This window comes from Dicentrarchus labrax, unplaced genomic scaffold (assembly GCF_905237075.1).
Source record: "Dicentrarchus labrax unplaced genomic scaffold, dlabrax2021, whole genome shotgun sequence".
NCBI classification, from domain to species: Eukaryota; Metazoa; Chordata; class Actinopteri; family Moronidae; genus Dicentrarchus; species Dicentrarchus labrax.
The window spans coordinates 16,241,477-16,267,496 of NW_026136709.1; the positions used below are offsets into that span (position 1 = coordinate 16,241,477).

Below are 26,020 nucleotides of genomic sequence, written 5' to 3' on the forward strand. Positions count from 1 at the left end.
TTCTATCTCTCTCTCTGTCTCTGTCTCTGTCTCGTAGAACCCATGGAGCACTTTCCAGGAGCTTGCAATTTCAACTTGGATGAAAGCCAGTGGGAAGAGACCTGCAAGCTTTCTCAGGACACTGATGATGACTTTGATTGGAGGATCGGTCATCGGAGGGAGACACCAGGAACTGGACCTCACACTGACCACAGTGTTGGTCAGTACCGACTCTGCTGCCAGTCCTTTCTCTTAGACATTACATTTATATACAACGCAAGCTCCAAATTAAACTACATGCCCTGCAGAACAACAATATAAGCATTTTCTGCCTTTCAACACTGTTACAAATCACTGATGAAAAATAAATACGTTTTCTGATTTTATGCCACCGTGGTTACAGTTCGGTTAGATTCAGGCTCAAACAACACTGGGTATTGTTAGTGACACAACGTGGTCTTGGTTAAAAGAAACCAGGAGTGACTGTCAGTAGTAAATCTGCAGTCTCCGCTGGCAAAGTCCCACGTTTTGTTGCTCGTCCACTCCGACCTCCTCCCTCCCCAGACTCTAAAGCTCTATAATAACGCCACCCAACATCCTCCTTTGTTCCCCGTAGACAAGAGTAATAATTCATACTGCCACTAGACTAGACTAGCTTTGTCACTTAAACGTTAACATTTATTGTTCTTGGGATTTGCTGATGCTGTTGTTTTTCTTAGGAGGACAGTTGATATACTCCTAATTTTGCAACAGAAAATACTTTTTGAGAGATACATAATACCACCTGAATTAAGTTTTTTTATCAACATTTTTAATTAAACATACTACAAGGAGTTTTTTTAAAAGGTTTATGAAACCGTCTCAGTTTAGTACTGATAACTCTGTATGACCAACATAAACAAACAAGACCTTAGCCGAGAAGATTGGCTATTTCTATATAGTTATTCTTAACTTAACCTAACTTAAGTTAAGAAACCTAACTTAACTACGAGGCAGTGGAAACACTACCGCTTTTGTCCACAGGGGGCACAAGAGTCAACACCAAATGAAAGTTTCTTGTAGCTGCGTTAATGTATCTGATTATTGGCAAAATCAGAGCAACTAAAGTGTGATTAACATGTATTGTGGTTATTTTAAGACTTTCACAGCACTACTGAGAAGTCAAAAGTGACATGAGGCAAGAGATACAACAAATTTAGGTTTCCTAAACCTTAACCAACGTGCTTTTGTTCTCTAAATCTAACCACTGCACATAAATATACAAGTGTGGCTTCAGAAAGGATTTTGATTGAAGTTTGTGAGTATTTCTAACCTTTTACCTCTTTATCATGACAGAATGAGCACTTGACGCTAAGGATCCTGTTTATATTCAAAACTCACAGCATGTGTTTGCTTTCTGCCTTGTTTTTTTGGTAAAAGATTAATAATGTTGTCAAAAAAACCTTTCTCAAAATTAAGAACAAACAACGTCCTGCGTCCTCCTGACATCCTCCATGTTTTCAGCTTACAGGCAGCTCAGTGCAGCGCCTTTGTAATTACAACCTGACAGCTGGGGAATTGGAGCCTCCGACAGGCATGTGAAGGCAGGGTTAATAATACATCCTGATCAATGTCAGCCTGAGTCAAACTGAGCTTAACAGCATTGGATTTGTTGTTTATCTTGTGTACATTTATGCAGCTGCATCAAAACATAATTTCTAACTCTGAGTAGAGTATGAATCACCTCATTGGTGCTAAGGTTACGCTTACACTCATCTATATTGTGTAAACCTTAATTTCAACGTGAATTATTGTTTTGTTCACTGGCTGTCAGTATTTCTTCTATTTGTTGATGCTGCTTATTTTTCCAGGGCTTGAACCTTGATGATCAAACAATAGCTGCATGAAAATAATGAAAATTCTAATTACAGTTTAGTGTAGTAGACATTGATTTGAGAGGAAAGTTTACAGTTTGCTTTACTTCACAGAGAGGAACAAGTAATGTAGATCCACATCAACCTGAATCCATTAAGAGTAGTAACATGTATGGCTAAAACATTTAGTTGATTAAAGCAACACGATGTAAGATTTGGTATTTGTTGCAGTTTCAGAGTGCAGTACCACTTACCGTCATAAATATGGATATCTGTACATATTTGTATTTGTTATGATTATGTTGCCTTACTTTAGCAACTATTAGAGCTTTCTGTTCATCAGGATATGTGTTTACGTACAGAGGTAAAAGCAGAAAACATTTATGATCCATATTCATTGACATAGTTGGTGGTGTGTGACTTACTGCCGTAAAGCGGTACGCTCTTCTACCTGACCTGGAGACCAAAGTTACATAGTGCAAGAACAGACGTATGGCCATTCACTCTATTACAAGTCAGCATAGCATCAAAAGGAGTTTGAAGCTGTTATTTTAAGGTAGAAAAGGTACATAATGGGGCTTTAAATAATTAATTCATTGACAGAAAATCAACATTTGCTTCTTTCTTGTTGCTCTCTTCTATATTGTTGTGAAATTATGAATTAAACTGTTAGTCTTAAACTTAATAATTAGACACAGTGAAACTGTGATACACATTTTACTTTTTTCTGACACTCTTTCGAACAAGTCATCAGTTTATTGTAAAAACAATCGCCAGCTCAATCTTATATATATATTATATATAAATAATCGCTAGTTCCAGCCCTAGTTAGATTATTTCAAGATACACGTGTGATCTATGGTATGTTTTTTGAGCAGGAGTTTCTCTGGGAGCACTGATGTTGTAGAGGTGATGTTGCACTGGAGGACCAAGTCAGTACATCGCCTAACATATCTTGTAGATTGACCATAAACTTGAGTACACTTGGTAACATTGCACTCAGTGAACTGTCCTAATCTACCATGTAGCTCTAATGCTTCCTTGAACTGGCTCTTACTGAGTTCACACCCACTTCTCATTGGACAGTTGAGTTTATTGATCCAAGAGATGAATCCAGACGGTGTGTCATAGAGTGAACTTATGATCTCACGCCAGAGCAGATCAATAAACCATCTGTAACACAAGGACACAAAGAGGTGCACATGACATCACTTAGTTGCATTATCAGATGATGATAACATCTGGATGACGGACAAACATGTGTGTACACAGGAAACAGCTTTTATCTGAATGAATGACAGATTTTTATTTTCTGAGTCATAGGGAGGAATCCAGTATTGGGGAGTGGGACCGGGGTTTGCTGTGCGCTGAGGATTTGTGATGGCCTTAAATCCCCTTTAACTCATGTGGAAAACTCCCACTTTGTCCTGGCCTCACACAGATGCTGTCTCATCTGAGAACCCAGCCGAGCCGAAGAAGCTCTCTGCAGCTTTTGCCTGCAGGGCTGCAACGTTTCACAACAGCACAAATACTTTCTTCTTTCCAAATATCATGTATGTTGGATCCAACAGAAGAAAGTTATTTCTTTTCCTCTGTAAAGCTGAAATTGGAAGGTTGAGATGAGTCTAGCTGCGGATATTATTTCACCGCACAAGTGCTGTCATTCATCACACTGAAATGTGACTCATAAATGAATACAAATGTATTTTTTTTTATATGCAAAGGTGGTGGAAGGAACTTCCTCTTCATACACTCAGCCACTCAGAGGGAGGGTGACGTTGCCAGGGTGACAACCAGGAATCCATTTCCAGCCAGCATCGGCCAGTGTCACCTCCGCTTCTGGTTCTACATGTATGGCTCTGACAGGATGGGAACGCTGAAGGTGATTTGATATGAGTTACATCTCCATAAATAATTTATAAAAAATAAATAAAGTATTTTAAGTGTTGTGTCAGACATCTACCTTGCAAACTTGTTTTTTAAATATTGTTATTTGCTGTCAGATGATCCATCACAGTCAACCTGAAGGCTTAATATGGCTTTGTCAGAACATTTTCTTTTCTATTTTACTGTGCCGCTCACTACATTAGACTCTGCTTACTGTCAATCTCCTGATACTCACGGGGAGAAATGAAAGTCTCCCTGTCAGGAAATAATCCATCAAATCATGTCACCTTGCAAACTTGATTACCATATCCATCTTTTCATGTCTTTTTTAGGTGTTTTTGTTTGCTGGGTTAATTTCAAAACAACACACAATATGCAAACGTTAAGAAAACAAACTAATTGGGTATGATGTGCACGGAAAATATGGCAAAAACTACACGTAGTCCTAGATAAGATATTCACAAATCACTTAAAATGGCACCAGGGTTAAACTAATTAAACAACATGTCAACTGCAGTAAATTATTTAAAAGATTCTTAAAAAACTTTACTTAATGTGTAGAAGTACGTGGAAATACAAAGAGCAATATTAAAAAATAAATCTGTATCCGAACGTTGTTTATAATGAGAGAAAATAATCATGACTTGAGAGGAATGTGCATGCTTTAAAAGGATGAAAGGATGAAGACTAACGTCAAGACAAAAGTCTGTGAAGGCTTAGTGGTGTTTTTAGCTAACATGCTCACAGTAACAGGCTGATGTTAAGCTCGTACAAGGTTTTCCACGTTCACCATCTTAGTCTTAGCATGCTAACCTAATTAGGTCTTAAGACAAAGTGCAGCTGAGGCTGATGGGAATGTCCTTAGTTTTGCAAGTAGTCGGTCATAAATCAAAGTATTGGAAAAACTGACGTGATAATGGCTTTAAAAGTCAGGTTTGCTGGTGAAATTGAATCAATAAATGCATGATCAGACTGGCCTGGTACCACAAATATGATAGGAATATTGTTATTACAGCCCAGACCTTCTTGGTGTGCAGAAAATTATTTTATGTTGTGTTATTTGGGTTTATTGTTTTGTAATTTTGTGAAGTGATTGAATAATTTGTTCTGTTTTTTCACTCCCAGACCAAAATAAAATGTGATTTTACTGATAAAAACAGCGTCATTTTATGTCACCCATGTTTTTATATGCCATCTCTGTGCAGGTCTACACTGTTGGACCCACTGGCACCAGCCTGCTGATGTGGGCAACCACTGGAAACCACGGTAACCAGTGGACATACGCTAATGTCATCCTGTCCAACCCAGCACCTTTCAGAGTGACCTTCCAGGCAGAGGTGGGCGGAGACATGTGGACAGACATTGCCTTGGATGACATTTCCTACACTGCGCAGTGTTTGATAGAAGGTAAAGTTTTAGCTTTAGTTTATTTTTGTCCTCGTAGTAATATTTGGTTTCTTGTTTTTTCCTCTTTTCAGCGCTGTGCTCATTTTTCATGCCAGTTCCTGCAATTTTCACCTTCTCCCATTTCTTCTTTTTCCACATTTTCTGTCCACCGACGTCCATGCTCCTCTACTCCTTTTCCATGTAAATTGCGTGTACCCTCGGGGAGAGTGTAGTGAGTTAATGGAGCCTGTTGCCCTGTAGGTCCATATAAATTCACTGTGGAGACTGGGTCAGTGTCGAGGGACGGCACAGAGGGCAATGGGGGGGAAAAGCAATTACATTTGAATTGTGTTGTTTCCTCACTCCCACCCCAATGTTCTCCTTTCACCCCTGAATCACTTCTTCTGACGACTTTCTGAAGAAGCATCTGGTTTTTTTTTCACTGTGTCTTAAAACAATCCTCTGAGATTTTCTTGCTGAAGGATGCTGACAGTGTGTGAACTAACATGGATGAAAGAGGATTTAAGGTGTGTTAAGCTCTCTGCATCAATGTGTAATTATGTGCATGTATCTTCTCTGTGATATGCCACCTCAGGACCGGTAACTCCCCAGCCTCTGACCTGCGCCGTGGACCAGTACCAGTGTACGTACTCCTTCCAGTGTATCCCAGAGAGTTGGAGGTGTGATGGAGAGCTGGACTGCGCCGACCAGTCTGACGAAGAGTTTTGTCCCACTGTGGTTCCCGGTACTGTTCCTCCTCAGGATCACTGTCCTATTGGACATTACCAGTGTTTGAATGATCTCTGCCTGCCCTCCATATTGCGCTGTGACGGCGTCCCAGACTGCCCCGATGGGGAGGATGAATACAGCTGCCGTAAGTATATGTGTGTGTCTGTATCTGTGTTGGGTTTTTGACTGGTAGAGAAAGCAAACACTTTACAAGTATACAATCAATCAACATAGGGACCAACAGTATATAAAAATGTGAAAGATCTTTATCAGATTTTTGTGAATTCCCTCATATGTGGATGGTTCAGACTAAGTTGGTTTTCATTATATAACATACTTCCTCACTTACAGCGGTAACCATGCAGATACCATACAGCCCAATTTATACAGTATGTTCGTATCAATTTATATGTAAATCTGGACGAATATAGTATATATATATATTTTATTTATTTATTTATTATTATTTGGGTTACCAAACCATTCAAGCACAGCTCAGTGATACTGGTTTATGTCCTAGTATTGCATTTAAAATTGCTTTTTCAACCATCTGCTTTATTGTGACTTTTTTTGGGTTTAATCCTCTCCTCCCTGACCCTGAATTTACATCCTGTATTTGGACCCAACTGTTTCTAAATCTCAATTGTCCCATTACTTTTACACTTATTTACCTATTTATGTTTTGAAATGTGTTCTTACAAAGAAATGTATTAACTCAACGTCATTCATTTATTGGTTAAGACCAGCAGGCTTATAGTACCAAAAAACTTGCAGATTTTTCTGTTTAGGAATCAGTTTTCCTGGTTTATATATAATTTGTGGTATGCTCATAGTGATCTGTAACCTGTTGAGCCATCTGGGAAGCCCTCACTGGAAAAAGGCAGGCACTTCCAAAACAATACTTGGTTGATTGGATGAACCATCCATCACGGCCAATATCAGAACAATAAACCATAAAACATACTCCTATTCCTTACCGAAACCAGTCGGGAGAAGAGTGAGAAAGAAAGAAAAGCCTTCAGTGTGGTTCTTTATTCTTCTTCTTTCTTTATTCATAAGTTCTGATATAACTTATGCGAGCAGCATCTACGCTAATAGCAGCTGTCGGTCACTTCTCACACACATTGTCACATACACCTAGGGTTAAAACTAGGTTAAGTGACACCTCCCAAACCCAGAGCTTTCCCCTCTACATAGTCCCCTGTCTTGTCTTTTTCCACCAGCTCTGCTGCAGTGCGAGCTGGGAGAACTGGTGTGTGAAGGTTCACCTGGTTGTATCCCACTTCAGAAGCGCTGTGACCACTCTGCCGACTGTCTGCCATTTCACTCGGATGAGTCCAGCTGCCATGGTAACATGTTTTTACTTACCTTCTCCTTTCAAGCTTTTTTTTTTTTGCTGTTAACCGTAGCCCATTTTATGATTCCCCGACCTTGAAGCTCAGATGTGTCCTCTGCCTCAGCATAGTTGGATGTCCATCTGTGCGTTTGTCTTTTGATCATACAGTTCATGGAGTTTTCACTTTCATTCGTGGCTGTATGTTTTTAATCATATTCTTTTAATGCTTTGACGTCAATTATTGTGACATTTAGTTCAAGTATGGCTCTCTGTCTCGCTAAAAAAGGCCTTCAAGCTGGCTGACACGCTGTCTTTCCTCCATCTGTTTAGGAAAAAAAACAAATGCATAGATTTAGCTATTTATATTTACTGTATATCATACTCTCGTGAGTCACCAGTCAGTTTTGACTCAAGCGTTGCCAAAACTTCATTCAGGTCTGCTCATTTCCAGTCTTAGCAGTGACTCCCAGGACATTTTCAAGTCTGGCTGTTTAGTCTTCAAAGCACACCTCAACGGTTTCTGCGAGCTGCCAAAATCCATTAAAACCTCTGCTTTCCTGCGTTTCTCAGGAATAGACCAAACCCCACATTTAGCTTGCATTCACTGCCAAGCCACAGTCACTTTATCAAGCCAGAACAGAGCTTCAGGGTCTCATAATGGTGTTTCAAACATGATGATTATTTAACAGGCAGCCCCGATAACCCTCACACAACCTATGGAGGGAAAAGTATTTGTCATCAGATGTACAGGATGGAGGAAGATGTAGTAAAGTGGCTGACGCTCTTTGTAAAGGTTAATGGATGATGCCCCCCCGGCAACATTATTCACTGATTTCATGTTCTGATGTCAAGTCAGAAACATGCATCAGTGTACATCTGTTTCCTGTCAGGAAAAGAGAGAAATGGATGGTGGCAGGTTACGGGGGAAAGAGAGCAGAAGAAAAGCTATGGAGGATCTTATTTTTGGTGTATTTCTTTAATAAGATATTCAGTCATGAAGTCAGATTCTTTCGTATGATTTGCAGATTGTCCTCGGCTGTACTGCCTGGATCACGGCTCATGCCATGTGGAGAGACACGGGCCTGTTTGCATGTAAGCTGAACTCCACCCTCACACAGATAAACACACATTCACAAGCACACACCTACACACTCCTAAACACGCACAAACAACGATAAGTATCATGTTTGTTCTTCGCACTTCTCCTCCCATCCTTTATCTCTCTTTGTGAGACTTAAAACATGGAAATCCCATCAGTCTTGTTTCTTTCCTTGGAAAAGACACGCTCCATGAAGCATGTGGGAATCTGCTTATCCCCCACAGCTTAACCAAGGCGGTTCTGCCTTCATTTATCCAGTGTTTCATGGGAATCTCTGATGGATTCTCCTGGTCAATATTTAAACACGGCTCCTACTACCAATGGTCTTAGTGGGTAGACCACAAAAAACTCCTGCATCAGATAAATCTGCCAAGGGGCCGTCATGTTGGCATAGGCAAAACACATTCAAAACAGACATTACAATCACTCTGCTGGAGTTTTTTTTTTTTAGGAAGCTCATGAATCTAGTTGTCTGCATCAGCAGCTTGGAATGTCTGCAACGAGATATTTCATTATAAAAGTAAGAATGCAATTACAAGACTTGCTGCTGGATCTGCTAACATCATTATGCTCCAGTGAATCCTCAATTAGAGATTCACATTTCTCCGTCCTCGTGCCAGGAGGTTGCTTTTTGCACAGACTGGATGTGAATTGTGCGGCAGACAAGATATTTGTTTACTAAAGTCACATAACTGACTGCAGAGTGTGTCCACAATGCAAGCGGAGTGTCATATTATTCAAAATGCAATCCCACTGAAAATGCTGGAACAAGAACAGACTTTTAAAAACCAACTCAGTTAAATTGGAAGCTTTTTCATTGTCTGCTACAGCACACATATCTGCTCTGTGAGTCCCCTCCTGTGCTCTTCTTTGAGAAAATTACCGTACCCAAAAAGGGGAGCTTAATTTTAAACCATATTTGCATAAAGCAGTAACATTACAGGAGCACGGTCACACTGATCCAGACAACAGCCTGCTACACAAGAGCAATAGACTTTGAACAATTAGCTTCCCTGCCAACGTCTCTTTCTTATCTCACTTACAAACTTGGACACCACATCTTTTCTTGCACTTTATCTTGATGGAGGTAAATGTGCATGCAAAAGTGCACTGCTAACGTCAGCTGGGAGGCTAATTGGCTAGTGAAACACTATGTAAATGTACCTGCAAAAGTCAGTTTGGTTTAGATGCTGGTGTGGTGTCTTCAAACTACTGCTAGCAGCACACTGGCTTATGAGCTACAAGTTTGTTTACTCTGCCCTGATGCCTGTAACGAAGCTCAGCCTGCCAGCTGCTGTCAATCAAACACGCCTCTGCCACTGAGATTTTGCTGAAAGACTTTTTTCTACAGACAATAAATTAGAAAAAAAAAACAAACACTGACACTGTCTTCCTGACTAAATGTGATTTCAGATTCACTTTTAAAAACTGTGTCTGCAGTGTGAAGATATCCCACAGCTGTATGTGGCAGAAATGCTGCCTCTACCTCCCTCATTCTCTCACTCAGCCTCCAAGGGTTTGATTCCCCTTTTTATTCATCCCCCTGTCCAACATTCCCCACTGCCTCCTCTCATTATGTAACAGTGTGGTATGGAGCTCCTGTAGCTGTTCAAGCAGAACCCGAGGCCAGCATTGGAGGGCACCTCTGGCTCAGTATTTGTATCACGTTCCTCCACTCCGCTGAGCAGGATCCACCGGGGAACCAGGCCAAGGACCGCCCACTGCCATGGCCAGACCGTCACACAATATATACCCTGACCCCCTCTGAATTATAATGACACAGTCTGGCTTCCCTGAGAGCAGTGTGTTTTGCATTAGAAGGTCAATGTTGCTCCAAAATCAAGCTGATACTGAACAGATGTTGACTTGGAGCGGAGTCTCCGTTTAGGAGAAGAAGAACTTTCTTTTCCAAAGATGCAGCTCACCAGACAGCAAACTGCAATTAGTCTGTGTTTCCATGCTGGATTTCCAGCAGATAAATCTTGCACCATTTGTCATGATAGCAATGTTTTTTTAAATGCTGTGAGGGAATATGTCTGTATGTGTACAAAAGAGATTGTGAATTATGTTCTTTATCTTTGTTAGTACTTTATTTTGTTTTACTTTTAGCGTTTTACCAGGCCATATTTTTCTAACTGTCAAATCCCAGTGCATTAGTACAGTATGTTTAGGAGGAAAGTACACACACAAATAGGATTACAAATTAGTGTGAGGGCTGATCTTTAGCATATTTATTGTCCCACTAATAAACTACCAGATACTTACGGTTAATTGCACAGGATTCGAGCCAGTTTTAAAACACAAACACCATGTGCTGCAATTGAGAGTGTGTGAAAAATAGTTTGCACTTGAGTAGCAAAGTCTAAATAGATTGCTTAAAGTAATAGATAAATGGTTGAAAGGTCCAGCTTCTGCCACCCGATAGCAAGGCACTGTGGTTTTTACACATAGTTGTTGTAGTTGTTGGCATAAAAAAGATAGATAGATCATCACCAGATTTATCCTTATTTTTACTGGTTATATGTCTGTTTTCTTCGTTTTATTGGTTTTTCAGTCACCTGTAAAGTAATTTAAACTTTGTCGTACAAATCAGGTTTGATTGATGCATTTATTGGGACATTTTGCAGCATGTTGTCAGGGTCATAACTTTGTACTGTTTCTTGGTATCTGATCACAGCTGTTATCCAGGATGGACAGGCAACCGTTGCCATGTGAAGGAGAAACCACCTCTCTCAACCTCATCTCCTAAACCAGAGGACACACAGCTGGGTAATAAAGAAACTCAAATCCCTGTTCCTCTCTATTAAACTGTCTCACCTGAATTTATTTACTGTATCCTTGCATTCCCTGTTAATGTCTCTGCAGTTCATTAAAGGTAGTTCTTTATGCTTTATATGCCTCACTCTTATTTAGATGCTGTGTATGTTGGCATCGCCATCGGCCTGCTGCTGCTCGTACTTGGAGTTGCTGTCGGCTTCCTGGCATTACTCAAGAAAAGATGCTGCTTAATGTGAGTTCTGGTTGCGATAATCACAGCGTTTCTCCTTTTTACCGATGATGATGTTGGTGATGATGAGTGCGTTTTCTTTGCTGGTTTCACAGAAAGCCCAACCCGATGGACTACGGGGTGATGGATAACCCAGGCTTTGACTGGAGAGCAGAGGTCAGCGCACAGAAATGTCCAATCAATCATCAGCGATATCTGCTCGGGCAACATTAGGTTTCTCGGCTATACAAATCTAATTTTTCTGCCATTCGCCTCACATTTATTCAATAATTGAATCTAACATTAGAGGAGGTCAGAAGGTGATCGCCAAGCCTTTCTGCTAGATTACATTTTTGATTTAGGATTATTGATTTTGAGGTTTATGTGTATATTTGTGTTTTTCTGAGTGCGTTTTACACTGTAGTGCATATACAGCCAGTAGGCACAATAACTGAACCATATAATCTGATCAAATGCAACACCATAAGCTACGGTGCCAAAAATAGCCAGTTTAATCAACAGTCTTACAAAAATGTGACATGATGAGAAGCTTTAGTAAATAGCAAGGCTTTTAGACCTTAAAGGATCAGTGTGAAGGATTTAGAGGCATCCAGCAGTGAGGATGCACATTGTTTTTTAGATTTTTGTGACCTTTGTCATATAATACAAGGCGACGAGAAACATAAACAATCAACAGGTCCGCCATGAGTTGTGATGTGATGCCTGTTTGGCACAACGTGACTGGTTGAAGCCTTCATTTGCAGAAAAATCCTCAGAAAAATCTACCTTGATCCAAAAAAAAGAATGTCACTTTTTGACTGTATAATATTCACATCCTTAAGTCCCCCATGTGTAATGAAAACATCAATATTATATGCTATTTCTGCCAATAGAGCCTCTTAAATGTTAAACACTGGACCTTTGTACCAGTACAACAATGAAAAAAAGGAAACTCCTGCGTTCAGAACCATAAGAAAGTAAAAGTATCTTTAATAATGTATGTTATTTTATAATCTTATAACATTTTGTTCATGTCAAATCTTAATCTGAAAAGATATAATCACAGCTGTCAAATACATGTAGTGGAGTAGTACAATATTTCCCTCTGTGATGTAGTAGATGTAGTAGAATATAAAGTAAAGTACCTCAAAATTATACTGAGTACAGTACTTGAGTAAATATATTGAGTTACAGTCCACCATTACACAGGTGTACAGCTATTGTGTCCACCCACTGTTTGCTTTCTGTCTCTGCTGTTATTCCTCCTCTTACTGACACAATCACAGTTGTTCCATTTGGATAATGGCTCTCGTGTGTGTGTGTGTGTGTGTGTGTGTGTGTGTGTGTGTGTGTGTGGCGTTTATGAGTGTGTGTTTCCAAAAATGACAAAACGACTGAGTTGTGTGTCCCAGCACACACACATACACATACATTTCTATCTGTGTGGGTGTGCAGCGAGTGTCATTCAGTAATAAAAGTGAGAGTGATGTTGAGAGCCACAATGACTCTGATGATAGAGATTATTATAGATTTAATGGTGCTGATAGAGTGTGTTTAATGCAGTAGTAGTGGATGAAATGTACTGTTATGTTACTGTTGATGTTACTATAAGACAAAATATTATAGAAATATATGTTTTTTCCAGCAGGTGCCATATTCCCAAGTTCACGCACCCATCATATACAGTATAATGTATTTCCATATATTCTATATCTGTGTTGGTATGTCTGTACATGTTTGCTTTCATGTGGCTGCCAGTGAGGACGCGGCTATAAATAGAGAGGTGTAGGTGTGAACTGGTATCTCCTCAACCCAGACAGATCCGCTTCAACGCTAAATCGAGCAGCGGAAAGAGTGTGTGATTATTCCACACACGATGATGTAATGTTTTTTATGAAGGTTAGAGGTGTAATTATGGACGCATAACAGGTCAATTTGATTTTAATTGCGCCTGCATTTCATGCACTCTCACACATCATTTCATCTCATCTAATTTTAAGCCAGTGTACATGATTTTCTTTCCCTCAGCACCCGTCCCTCCACGAAAGGCCAGGCGGGTGTCCCAGACTTAACCCCAGGAGGAGTGATGGTCGGGGGCTTTCCATCAGTGTCTACCCCTGGAGGAAGGAGGCGGAGGTAAGGTGTCTCGTCTTAGCCTCTGGGGCTTTACTCTAATTATCTGTGCAGAAGTCAGTGACTTGATGTATGTCTCTTTGTGTGTTTTCATCCACAGCAGGGTTCAGCCTGGAAAGATGCCAAGCTGTCCTTCGCCAACCCGCTGTACAATTACCCCCCTGATGCTTATAGTGCTGACTGCAAAAGCTCTGCAGCATAAAAACAATGGACCTTACATATCGACACTGGAGTGCATGTGGGTCAAACAGTGTGTGCACATACTTGATCAGTTTGTCTTGACCTGCAGAGGAGCCAAGTTTAAACAACGTAAAGAGGAAGAAAGTTTAGATACATTGCAAGGAAGTATCTGAATGTCAGTTCTGATACACTGCTGTTGCTGTTTGATTGACAACTAAATAATCAGCTCATCATATTAATGATGTGTTACCCCCCGCAACCCATCTGCCACTAAAAGGGAAGCACACTAATCCATGACTGAAACAAATTGTCTCTATATAAATACCAATAAAGGTAGTTTAAAAAGTAAAGAGGTGAACAGTTTCTGCAGGAGTTCTGCTTTATGCAACACTACGATTTTATAAGTTAAGATGATAATGTCAATTAATGATCAATCAGATGAACTTGGATCACTATAAATTACAATCAATCAATCCGCATTTCTTCTCTTGTTGTTTAAGCTTCCAAAAAATGTGATAAAAGATTTAAAAAACACTGTTTTAGGGAGGAAAACCTTTATAATTCACATTTTTGGGAAATACGCCTATTTGTTTTCTTAGTTTAGCATAAAGACCGGAGGAAAGGGGAAACAGCTCATACTAGCACCTCTAAAACTCACAAAATAAAACTTTTTTGTTTAATCCGTACAAAAACCAAATTAAAACAACTCTTACTGTTTTACAGGCTGTTGTATGAGAGACTATTTCTTGGACGGGAGCAGTAACTTCCTGGAGATGTTTCGATGTTTTCCAGTCTTTATTTCAGACTATTCCTTTACATAGTTGAAGATATTGGGGGAGATAATGAAATAAATTGCCCATTTTTACATAGAAAAAAGGTTAAATCTCAAAATCCAGCAGTACATGCGTCACAATGGGCATTAGAACAAATTAGTCCATTTTGTAATACAGTCAGTGTAGTGTTAGTGCTGCAGTACTTTAACTTGCAGAAATGGTTGTGGGTGCCTCGTGCATGGTGATTAAAGGTTTTCTTTAGTGCTGGCAAAAGCAGAAAACATCCAGTTCATGGAACTGAAAGGCTCGACTGAACACACAGAGCCTCAGAATGGAGTCCTGGCTTCATTAGTGATCCTTTCTAATCCCCACAAGTGCAAATAAAATAGTTTGCCCCTGTTTTATTTGCAAATTAAAATCCATTACAAGTCAGAGTCCTGTGTTTGTGTGTGTGTGTGTGTGTGTGTGTGTGTGTGTGTGTGAGCTGACTCTCTTGTATTAACCAGCATGGAGCAGATGGGATCATAAACAGCACAGTTAAACCAGTCTGTTATAAATTTCACGAGGGTTCAGTCATGGCTCCTCTCAGCTGACATGCCAGCATAAATGTCCTCCTCGTATTTGACAGTCAACGCGATGATTTAAAAGATCAGGCCTTGTTCTGAATAGAGAGCAGCCTCCTTCTCAGCATCGTAGTGATGATATTTCTCTTTAAAATATGCTTATCTGCTTTCTTGCAAAGAGTAATGTGAGAAGATTGATGCCACTCACTTATCTATCTGTCAAATATGAAGCTATATATCTAGCTTTGGGTTAGCTTAGCATAAAACCTGAAAAATGGCTGCCTTTATCGGTACCTCTAAAGCTCTAACTTTACATTTAGAAACAAGAGTGGTATTGATCGTCTCAGTAAATAAATGCATTTCCCAGAATGTCTTAAGTATTTCTTTATAATCATGTTAGGCAATACAATTATATCCGGTCTTCTGTTGTTGCAGCGGACTGGATCTGTGCAGGGTCAAACTTACACTGAATCGATAGAGGTCACACTGTTGCTCTGTCAGTGTATTAACACGGATATCTTAGACTGCATGTACTGAATTTGGATGAAACCAATAAAAATATAATGTGATTAGCATTTTATTTTATCCCCTAGATTAGTACTGACCCATAATTCAATGTTGACATGTCATGGGAGTAAAAGCAAAGGTGTAAATATAAGATTAATGATGAGTCCTGATATTGTGCATGAAGGCTTACTGGGACACTTGAGTGGAGCTTTCATTAATGTTATTAGTAAAACATGTGTTTAGCCTACTGTGATTAATTAAATAATAATCTTATTAGATACAGGTAGGAACACAAACATAAAAAAAAATACATTTCCTTTCTTTGGCCTGTTTTTTTTTATGGTACTTCTGGCTTTTACAGGGAGTTGGTGCAATGATAAACCGATGCAGTCTCAATCCCATTTATTATAAATGTCAGGTTAACTTGGTTCTGAGAGCCTCCACTTCATCAAAAACACATCAAAATACTCCCATTCCTTCATATTGGTCCAAGTTCAAGTTATGAATCCTTAATTTTTAGGCTGTGGATGAACGCAATCTCCAGTGTCATTACTGTTTAGTGTCGTTCTCCATCACTCGAGAGTCTCTGCTGAGTCTGTAGGTGGATTCTGGGTCAGAGATTTATCAGAGGGCCACTGGATCAATTTCAGCCTTTGAGCTGCTCCAACTGTTTTATTTTTTGTGCCCTCGCCTTATATTGGCTCACTACCTTTTTCCTCTGACATTGTGCCCTCCAAAGCTAAAAAGAAACTACATATGGGGACAGCCCATTGTTCAAAAAACCCCACTGGTCGACAATGGAAAAATATCCCATTGGACCGCCAAAGACAAAAGCCCATTGCTCCAAAGGTCCATTTTATTCTAAATATCTGATCAGAATCTGATTTTGACCTTTTATTATTAAAGTATTATGACATAGAAATGTAATTTCCATGAAAACAGAATGTAAAATTGCCACAGAAAGTGAAAAAACAACTAGAAAACTAAGATTAAAGTAGGAGATTTGGCTACAAGAGTAACAACATTTGACATATTATTTTCCATAATATGTAAAATATCCATTTTGATCAACAATGGCATTCAATTTATTATCCTGCCAACGGTAACTAGCTAGAACAGAGAAGCAGTAACTGCCATCACAACCAAAGTTAATGCAATTTGGTGTTGTTAAGCTACTTTTAAATCACATATATTAATGTACTGAATTACAATCCATTGGTTTTAATATAGTGTAAATATTATCAGTAGCCAAAAAGACAGAAAAAAGGGATGTAGATAAGTGTCAGAGAGAGATCCAAGGGGACGCTAGCTGGACATAGTTATCCTGATCTAAAGCTAAAACCTCATTGATTCCTCTCTAACTATAATCTGTACCAATTTTAATGAACCAACATTTGAGTAAAACCAGTTTGTTATTTTACACAATGACTGAATACATCACTAACTGCCCTCTCAGCTTTTAAGTCTACAATGATGATAAATGTATTATTGAGTTCAATATACTGTACATAGACAGACATTTAATCCGTATTGACTCTAACTGTGGACTGTAGATGATCAAAATAAACTCATTTCAAATGAACAAGAATGTTTACTAAGTTTTTTAAATCTTATGTAAAAAGTTGTAAAGGTAAAAGTTGTTACCCAGGTTCTTAATCGGTCCTCCGTCAACCCACTCAGCTTATTTATCATGTAAATAAATCATGTAAATACTGACTGAAATGATAATAATTCCGACTTTTGTATTACAAAGTTATTTGAATCACAATAGCTGGAAGTGGTCTGGTCTGGTTTTATCATTGGTACCATTATTAACAACTGCAAAGCCAACAATTCAACAAAAGGGCACCTCTCTGACTCCCTTTGTGAATCACCAAAAACACACACTCAGCCTTTTCACGGCCTCGACGTCAGTGTTTGTTTGTTTCACCCCTGTGACATTTGACCTAACAAAACTACAATCAATAGCAATCAATGACACAAAACAGCTTTTTCCACTAACACCTCACACTTGGCCCGCCTCGCTTTGCACTCACGCTCACATGATGGCCCCGCTGACTGAGAATGTGCAGCTATCAATGTTTTTTTTTTTCTGGTAGCTTCGTCATTCGTTGTTGTTGAATAGCGCGCGGGAGAGCTGCCACACGCCACCGGCCTTTGTCCTGGTGCTGTTGGTAAAGCAACGTTAGTCAGCTTTTCTCACCGGAGCTTTTGTTTGTCACAGTTTTGTTAATCACAGAGCAGAGAGTCCATCTAAAGGTCACTGTATCGTTTGTGCTCCGAGAGGTTCCTGTAATGAACACGCTTCCTGAAGAGCAGGGCGATGACAGCCTTTAAGGGGCTCCCCCTGTCAAAAATAACCCTTGACTCTTGCTTAATTTACATAACTACTCAGCTGAGTCCTCTCCCATCCCGGGCTGTCAACCATTTTTTACAGCATTCAGCCCAATTTCTTCAGCAGGGAACCAGCGCAGTCAGGTCAAGGTGAAATTTCACCCTTTTTCCTTGTAATGATAGCTCAGAATTGGTTCTCTCATCCTCTCTGGCTGAGTGCAGAGGAAAAAATGTCCGTTTATTCTCTCTGTATTCAGTGAGAGTGAATGGCGATCAGCCCAGGGGGGCCGCCCTCTGAGTGTGCTTCAGAAAAACACCCCAGGTCTCGGCTCCGGTAGAAGGCCGGGGAAAGAAGACACCGCGGAGCTGCTTCTGATTGGATCTCTTGGGGCTTTTGAGCCATAAAACATTTTTATCCACATCTTAACTGCCTCCTTTGTTGTACAGTAAAGGTTAATTTTGACTTTGTGAAGGGTATTTTATGCGCCTCGTACGACCAATTATGCCCTATTCTCACATGTCGTAAATATTGACCTGTCCCATGCTCTGCTGCGTTCCCCCACTGTGCAGCGATGCTTGATTAAGTTTCTAAATACAACACAGAGAAGTCATATCATCAAACATGCTAAATTAATGAGATTCTTAAGCTTATTACTTATACTTTGCTTCATGAGATGCACAAATGAGGCCACAGATTGAGCAGAGATAAACAGCCCCTGCAGAGTTGTTAATTCTGCCACAGACAATGAGAGTTTGATCAATATAAGGCTGTTGGTAAGAAAGCTTGTGTAGCTCAGTAGTTTTAACACATGTGCGGCCATTCAGAGACATGTTCTTGTCAAAATGTCAGCTTTGTTGGATAAACAACTCTAAGTTGTTGTAGTGTGTCAGCTATTGTTAAGTAAAGCCCTGAAGTGAAGATTTTAAAACGGTTAAATGAAGATAAACCAGTTTGAAATGTATAGAAACACAATGACAGAGCAACAGAGAAAGACTGGTGATCTTAGCATCTTTTATAAAGATAGGAGAAGTGGTGTTGTGATGCCAGAAGATGATTTTTTGCCAAAGGATAAATGCCTTACTCTTGCATATTTAGTTCACCCAATATTATATGCCAGTATTGCAACTTCTGCTGACTTGAGGGAGTGAGGATCATTATGAAATTAACATTAGCCACAGAAGAGGAACAGATTTAGCCCACAGATGGGTGACACAACTACATAAAATTATGCAGTTCTTTATTTTATTACTCCATCATGAGAATTGGACAACTATGTCTCTGCCTTAGCCATCCTAGGAAAAAATATAAGTAAGAAATCAGCAAGGATTTAGAAGACCCAGAGCTGACTGAAAAATCCCTGCATGCACTCTGCACTACACCACTGGATATGAGACAGAACAAAATCCCCCCAAAGTCAAGATGCTGGGGTTAGTAGAGTCAAGACACCAGGTGGAAAAAACTTTATATACATTATGTGTCTGTCTCTGCTAGTTTTTGGGGCAAAAGGAACTATCTGCAAACCCAACACTGACATAATATTAGCACATTTTACAGTTAACATGGTGAACATGTTCAGATGATTATCATAAACATTCAAACCTAATTTAATATTAAAGGTCCAGTGTGTAACATTGAGGAGGCTCTATAGATGTAGATGGGGCCACCGTAGTTTTTCCTACCCCTTCACAGCCCGTTCTCATTCCCAGGTCGTCAAATACAGATGCCAGCAGTGTTCAGGCAGTTGTAATCAGAAACTTCATCGTTACAGATGCCAGTAAATCTTACACACTGGTCCTTAAAAAAAAATGGGTGTCATTTGGTGCACTGCTCCTAAATAAAGTTGCAAAACAGCAAACTTCCACTGAAAGCAAAGCTAGATGATTGTGTGCTTCCAGGTCTCGTTAATATTACTGTGAGATGGAAAAGCTAATAATCTGTAAAACTATAATGGACACAGAGCTGAGCTTGTTCTCCTCAGTGTTTTCAGTTTGCGACACCGCCTCTCTGTTCTGTTTATTAAGTGGCCAAGCATCATAAAGACTGCGGTGACACGTTGCTCTGCAACTCAACAAGTGGGACCCAAAACACACGTAAGCACTCTTTGGAAGATTTACACTTGCCACCACCCTCAGATCTAAATGCCTTGATGTCGCTGGAAGACTCCCATTTCATTTCATTAATTTCGTCACAGACATTTTTGATGCTCTCTTTAAGGTCACCCTGGAGAGACCGAGTGTGGTGTGGTATCCAGCCAAGCAAAAGTTCACGGCATCTGTGACTGATCCTCTTTTTACGTCACGCAGGAGAAAGGAGAAGGTTTGGGAGAGAGAGAAAGAAAGGCTTCTAGTGATGCTTTAAAAAAAAAATGGATAAAGAGAGAGATTTTCAGAGTGGTCATCTGAGGACGAGGTTGGCTTCTTTTTGCTGGAGTTGTGGAACAAGGTGATTAGAGCAGCAGACTGCATGGAGAGCTGTGGCCACTGAGTCTCAACTACTGTGATGATTAAAGTGCTTGGAAAGAGTTGCAGAGAGAGGGAAAAGGAAAGAAAAGGGGAGTGTAGGAGTGCATGTGTGTGGATGGACGACTGCTTTCCCCAGCCTCAGGACTAAATCCTTTTTCCTCCTGATACTAGACTTGATTGAAAGATGCTTTATCGTTTAAATGGTTGCACTGCGTTTGTCAATAACAATCTCCTTTTTTTTACGAGAGAAATAGATCACAAAGCGGCATATTTTTATTTCTATCCCGGTGGGTTTGTTTGTGTTTGCTGTACAGTTGTCTTGATATACGTCCCTTTGGGTGCACAAGAGGTGTGTGTTGATCGAATCACGCTGAGGGTGATTCAGATTTATGTGAGAAAGTGGATCTGACACTATCATAGTCGGGATGTCAGCATTTATTTATTGAGTCTTATGATCTTAATGTCTCCCAGAGCTGTTTTAGAGGAACACACACTTCCTCTATTTCTGAAATTCAGACAAGGAGTTTTCACACGTCCCAAAACGCCTTCAACAAATAAAGGAATTGAGCTATTGACGATACAGTTCCTCATTTCAGTTAGTGGATAAACAGGCTATATTCCCAAGACATTTTTATATGTACTGACAACTTGGAGATTTTACCTGCAATCAGTTTGTATGTTCACAGGTTTTCAAATATCTGGAAAACCCGGTTGATGGGAAAAAAACTACTGATAGTGCAACATGAAGAAGTTAATATTAAGGCATTATGTAAATCCTTTTATCATTATTATTGGTTTTAGGAATAATCAGTGTCTAATTGTTGGAAGTTTGTATAATTTGGGGTTGTTGGGAATGCAAACAGGAAGTATAACGTTGCCATGGAGTCAGTTAGTTCCACTTGGGGCCTGTTTTTATTTTGTTTACATTTTGGCACCATTAAAAGTATGTCGAATTAGCTATTAGCACTTTATGTGTGTAATGTACCCATGAATGTAAAGACAACTATCACTGGATTACTTTGATACTGAAAAAAACTTAAAAATGTGACAATTCTTAGGCAAGTTCTGGAGTCAAGGTATAAGGAGCCTCTTTATTAATCTGATTTCTAAGAGTGTTTATAGACTTTTATAATTACATTCATGCTATACCCCTCTCTTTCTCTATGTCCTTTTTATAATGAATTAAGCATACCATTTTCTTTAAACAGCTGACTTCATTATGTGTTAATAAACATGTTTAAAAAGAAAAACAGTCAAGACTCAAGTGCTGTTCCCAAGTTAAATTATTTATTGAGCCATCACTGACACTTTACTGGGTCTGGCAGCAGCTGTATCATTTTGTTTCAGAAACAAATCCCATCACCACTGCTGGACCCTCTTCGTTGGCAGTAAGGATGATGGGACGGGAAGACTTTTGGTGGCCAGTGAAGATAATCAAGTAATGACTAATTAGTGACAGCGCTATGGAAGTAATCACTATTTATTGATCTGTGTTCATTTGGGAGACAGCATAGTGTGCTGTGAGAATATTTGTGCTCTCAGCTTTTGGACTTGAATGGATTTTTATTAACTTTTAACCACTAAAAAGTTTGAAAACCCATTTAGCACAAAAAATATACTTGAAATGTTTAGTATGCATGTACAGCAGCCAAGCAAATTATAAATGTGGTCCTTTATGCAAGAGTCTCCTCTCCATATTAAGCTTTTCCATGACTTGTGGTGAAGCTCCTGAATTCCCACAGCGAGTGTCTTAATTGGAACAAGCTTGTGGTCCAACTTATCCTTCCTGTGCGAAATGAGCGCAAGACACAGTTTGGTGAGTCGTCCTGAGTACCGAGAGAGTTGCGTTGGAAGAAAAAAGAAGAAACGCTCCCTCACATGAGAGGTTTCCAAGTTTTCTCCCTTCAGTGTGTGCTGAGTATGAAGTGAAATCACACAACCAACGAAAGGAACAAGTGATTGTTTGGTCATATTTGTCTTTTACATTATTTTACATATGAGTTTTCAAAATCCCCATCGGTCCATTAACCCTATATTGTTCTTTTCTGGCTCCTGAAGACCCCCAGCTCTCTTTAAGAGCCCAAAAAACAAAGTTAACATTGTTTTTTTATCAGTTTTATTCTTGATGATCTTCCCTAATTATATAAGACTTGCTTGTAAACATGACTTTGAACAGATGACAAGTTATAGAAGTCTTGTTTTAAAACATGGTTAAATACATTCATATGCTCTAGATGTGATTGGTGTCAACAGTATCTTTTATATTAAGTAACATCACTATGCCGGATTATATATTGTACACAATTGTCTATTATGACGTTTTAGCAAACAAAAGGAATATATATATTTGTTAATGCAAAGCAAATATTACATATAAAACACAAGATTTAATGGAAGTAATAATGAGGCTTCGTGCTCATTTGTAGCAGAAGGAAATGGTTACCACTTCACTATTGGGTGTTAATTAAGTCAAAAGAAAAGATTTTAAGGAAACAATCCGGTTGATTTTGGAATTGGAATTATTTTTCCACACACAGCAGTGGGCTCTGTTAAAGTGGGTGTCCATATGATGACCTAACTTTCACCTGAAGAGGGCGCCCTCACAGTTCAATCACCTGGCTGTGCAGGAAAGGTGAGACAGATAGACAGATAGATAGATAGATAGATAGATAGATAGATAGATAGATAGATAGATAGATAGATAGATAGACACCACATAAGGACACTCAAAGAAGAGGTTCATAAGAAGTTAAAAAAATATAAAAATTTTAATATTGCTTCATACTCAATGAAAACAAAGGGTTGAGTGTTCAACAAACAGGAGGCCTACAGCAGCAGCTCCTGAAGCTCCAAACGCATCTTTTCCACATCACTCAAACTCTGCTTGTCAGACACGGTGTAGATAATATCCCGAGGCCAAAATCTGACTGTCTCCCCGGCAGCTGGAGAAACGCTTTGTGTGTTTGTCTCCTCGGGTTCTTCTGCACACACCGAGCATCAAACAGAAGAAGAAGAGCCATTGGCTCCGAAGAGTCGATGACGGAGGAAGCGCACTGTCTTCTCCAGGAGCGCATTAGCCCTCTCTCTCTCTCTCTCTCTCTCTCTCTCTCTCTCTCTCTCCCTCACACACACACACACACACACACACACACCTACAAACACACACACACACACACACACACACACACACACACTCTGCACCTCCAGTGGCATGACACCAGTGTGTCGGACTGGGATGCAGGTTTAAGTGGAGAACTTTTTCCCTTCCTCTGCTGTTATTATTTTTGCTATTATTTTTTGGAAAGGTGGAGACCTGTTAGGACGAGCGCGTTTTCTCTCCATCCAGGAGCGCGCAGTGTGGCACACGCTGGAACAAAAAAAAACAAGCTCAGTGCAGCGAGTGTGCAGCGCAGGCAGGTTTCCGTTTTAAAAAGCAGCAGGAGAGGCAGGAGAGTTACGGAGTCTGCGGGGAAGCGGCGTGTCGGTGCATGAGAAAAGACGGAGACCTCTCCTAGATAATAAAAAAAAAGAAAAAGAAGAACCGGGATACTGAGAAGGGATCAGCGGCTGGAACTTGGATATGGCGGGTGTGAAGACGGTCGACCTTCTCGTTGGAGTTGTTTTAGTTTTGCAGTGTGTGGGGAATGCCCGAGCCGAGATCACAGCCAGTAACGGTAAGAACCAGCAGCAGCCCGAACATTAGCCAGACCTGTTCGGACCGAGTTGTTTTATTAACACAGAAGTCAAATGAGAGGTTGATTCTTCCTCCTCACACAACTATCAGACACAGGTGGAGTGTGGTTGGAATTTGCATAAGAATTACTTCTTTTTTTTGGCTCTGATTGCATCCTTTGTAGTTGCATAAAACGTCTATTTATCAAAATGACAGCAGAGCTTCTGTGTTGTAAGACAAAGAGAAGACAGACACCCCCAAGGCTTGTTTGTCTTTCATTATCTTATTTTTAGGAATAGAGGAAGCTGTCATGACCTACTAACTCCCTTTTTTTCTGTCTGGATCAAAGACATTTGTTTAATTCTAATTATCATATTTTCACAACTATTGCAAGTTTGAGTTAATTGCCTTGCCTTTTTTTTGATGGTTTTACATCTTTTCTCATGCATTTCCCTCAGGCTGCTCTGATTATTACTGTATACTGTAACACAGGCAGTCTAGGATATGGAAATCTCAGACACTCTCTCTTACTGATAATGCTCTGTTATGACCTGAACATCCTGTAACCTTCTGCAACTTCCAGCAGAATTAAGATCTGTTACGACTGGATAGTGCAGGTGCTTTTCTCTGTAGAAGGTCCTGCAGAGGAAATGCTGGATGCCTGCATGCTCTGTCCCTCTCGATGTCCTTGATTGCAAGACACAGGCAACACTGGAGGGTGAAGACTCCAGTGTGAACAATATCCCTACTGTAAAGCCACAGCGTGTGCACCTAAAGTCCACTAATCTCAATCTATACTCCATCCCATACACTGCATACACACACACACACACACACCCTCGGACAGACGGTGGAATAAGTTCATGCCAATATTGGTTCTGTTCACACAGGCGAGCTCTTGTTTCCCAGGGCTTTTATTGCTGGCAGCGAATTTTCATCACATATCAGATAGTGGTTAGAGAAATGTTCGGCTGCTGACAGTGACTGTAAATTAAAACCGTGTGTGTGAGTGTGTGTGTGTGTGCAGACCACAGAGTAACTGGAATGTATGGCTCTGTTTGGGAGAGAGAGAGAGAGAGAGAGAGAGAGATGCTATCGGTCGTGTGTGACCAGTCGCACACACACACACTTTTTTATTTTCACACAGTCGTACTCAGTCTTATTTATGAATCTAATCAATCTGCTGGGCTGCTGCTGCACTCTGGCTCATTTGACATCAATGCTTTGGTGGAAAACAGCAGCTTGTTTTCCTTTACACAACCAAGACAAGAGACAACAAGTTTCATGGGAAAACGATCCGAATGAGGCTCGTTTTAGAGGTTGCAGATTGAGGAAAACTCCAGAACACCAACAAACATAAACGTTATCCCTCCCTGCGTGCTTCATCGCTCCATCTCCTGCTCGAGCTGGACACATTTAGTATGTAGGACAGTATTTTTAGACATCTGGGCGAGGTGCTTCCCTTGTCATAGACTGACCTCGACTCTTAAGGAGCAGTCCCTCTCCTTCCCTAGATAGGCTTTTATTAATAGAGTGCAGGTGGACTCCACTCTCTGGAAGTCCACTGGAAAGATATAATGCACCATTCACTAACACAAAAATGTTTCAGACTCCAGCAGAGTCTGACATGTGAAGACCAGTTAAGGCATTCATTTCCTCCTCCTTGCATTTATTAGTTAGATGAGCTGTGGAGAACATCTGGGTGAAATTACACAACATCCTGTGAGCTCAGTGCATCAGGGTTTTTTTTTTTTAATAAGCTTTCAGTCTGTGATGTTCACCCGTTGATACTGTCACCAGTGGCACACTCACAAAATTGGGGCTGATTTTGGGTTAATCTGCACTCCGGTGCTTCTCTCCGAGTGGAAAAAGAGATGTTCCACTAGAGTCTGGAGTGTGTCTGTGAAAGAGGGAGAGCGTGAGAGAGAAAGTCTTGCCTGGTGTAACGATGTGGTTTGATTTAAAAGCCTGCGCCGAGGGCTGTTAATGTGCTAAGATTGCGGTCGTGTGTGGAATTTCATTCGTTGTGGATGGATGCTCGGAGTTGTGTTTCTTTGTAGGCGAGGGGAGGTTGATAGAGGGTTAACCAGCTCACAGGCAGTGATATGGACGTCTCCAGCTCCAAAGCGCCGTTCCTCA

The 26,020-nt window shown here is 40.2% G+C and overlaps 2 protein-coding genes across 3 annotated transcripts in view; both read left to right on the forward strand.

Annotated features, from left to right (window-relative positions):
- The window catches only part of malrd1 (MAM and LDL receptor class A domain containing 1), a 57,779-nt gene extending 40,780 nt beyond the window's left edge, over positions 1 to 16,999 (forward strand). The window contains exons 23-33 of one of the 2 annotated variants that reach the window (XM_051411215.1): positions 38 to 199; positions 3,557 to 3,714; positions 4,925 to 5,126; positions 5,701 to 5,979; positions 7,058 to 7,183; positions 8,196 to 8,262; positions 10,947 to 11,038; positions 11,183 to 11,279; positions 11,372 to 11,432; positions 13,284 to 13,391; positions 13,489 to 16,999. In XM_051411215.1, the coding sequence (XP_051267175.1) occupies positions 38 to 199; positions 3,557 to 3,714; positions 4,925 to 5,126; positions 5,701 to 5,979; positions 7,058 to 7,183; positions 8,196 to 8,262; positions 10,947 to 11,038; positions 11,183 to 11,279; positions 11,372 to 11,432; positions 13,284 to 13,391; positions 13,489 to 13,590 (1,454 nt within the window). In that variant the 3' untranslated portion in view covers positions 13,591 to 16,999. The remainder of the gene's footprint in view (positions 1 to 37; positions 200 to 3,556; positions 3,715 to 4,924; positions 5,127 to 5,700; positions 5,980 to 7,057; positions 7,184 to 8,195; positions 8,263 to 10,946; positions 11,039 to 11,182; positions 11,280 to 11,371; positions 11,433 to 13,283; positions 13,392 to 13,488) is intronic. The other variant, XM_051411216.1, reaches the window with a different exon arrangement.
- Positions 17,000 to 23,333: 6,334 nt separating this feature from the next.
- Positions 23,334 to 26,020, forward strand: part of plxdc2b (plexin domain containing 2b) — a 94,949-nt gene continuing 92,262 nt past the window's right edge. Inside the window, exon 1 of the mRNA XM_051411343.1 lies at positions 23,334 to 23,882. Within this exon, the coding sequence (XP_051267303.1) occupies positions 23,789 to 23,882 (94 nt within the window). The 5' untranslated portion in view covers positions 23,334 to 23,788. The remainder of the gene's footprint in view (positions 23,883 to 26,020) is intronic.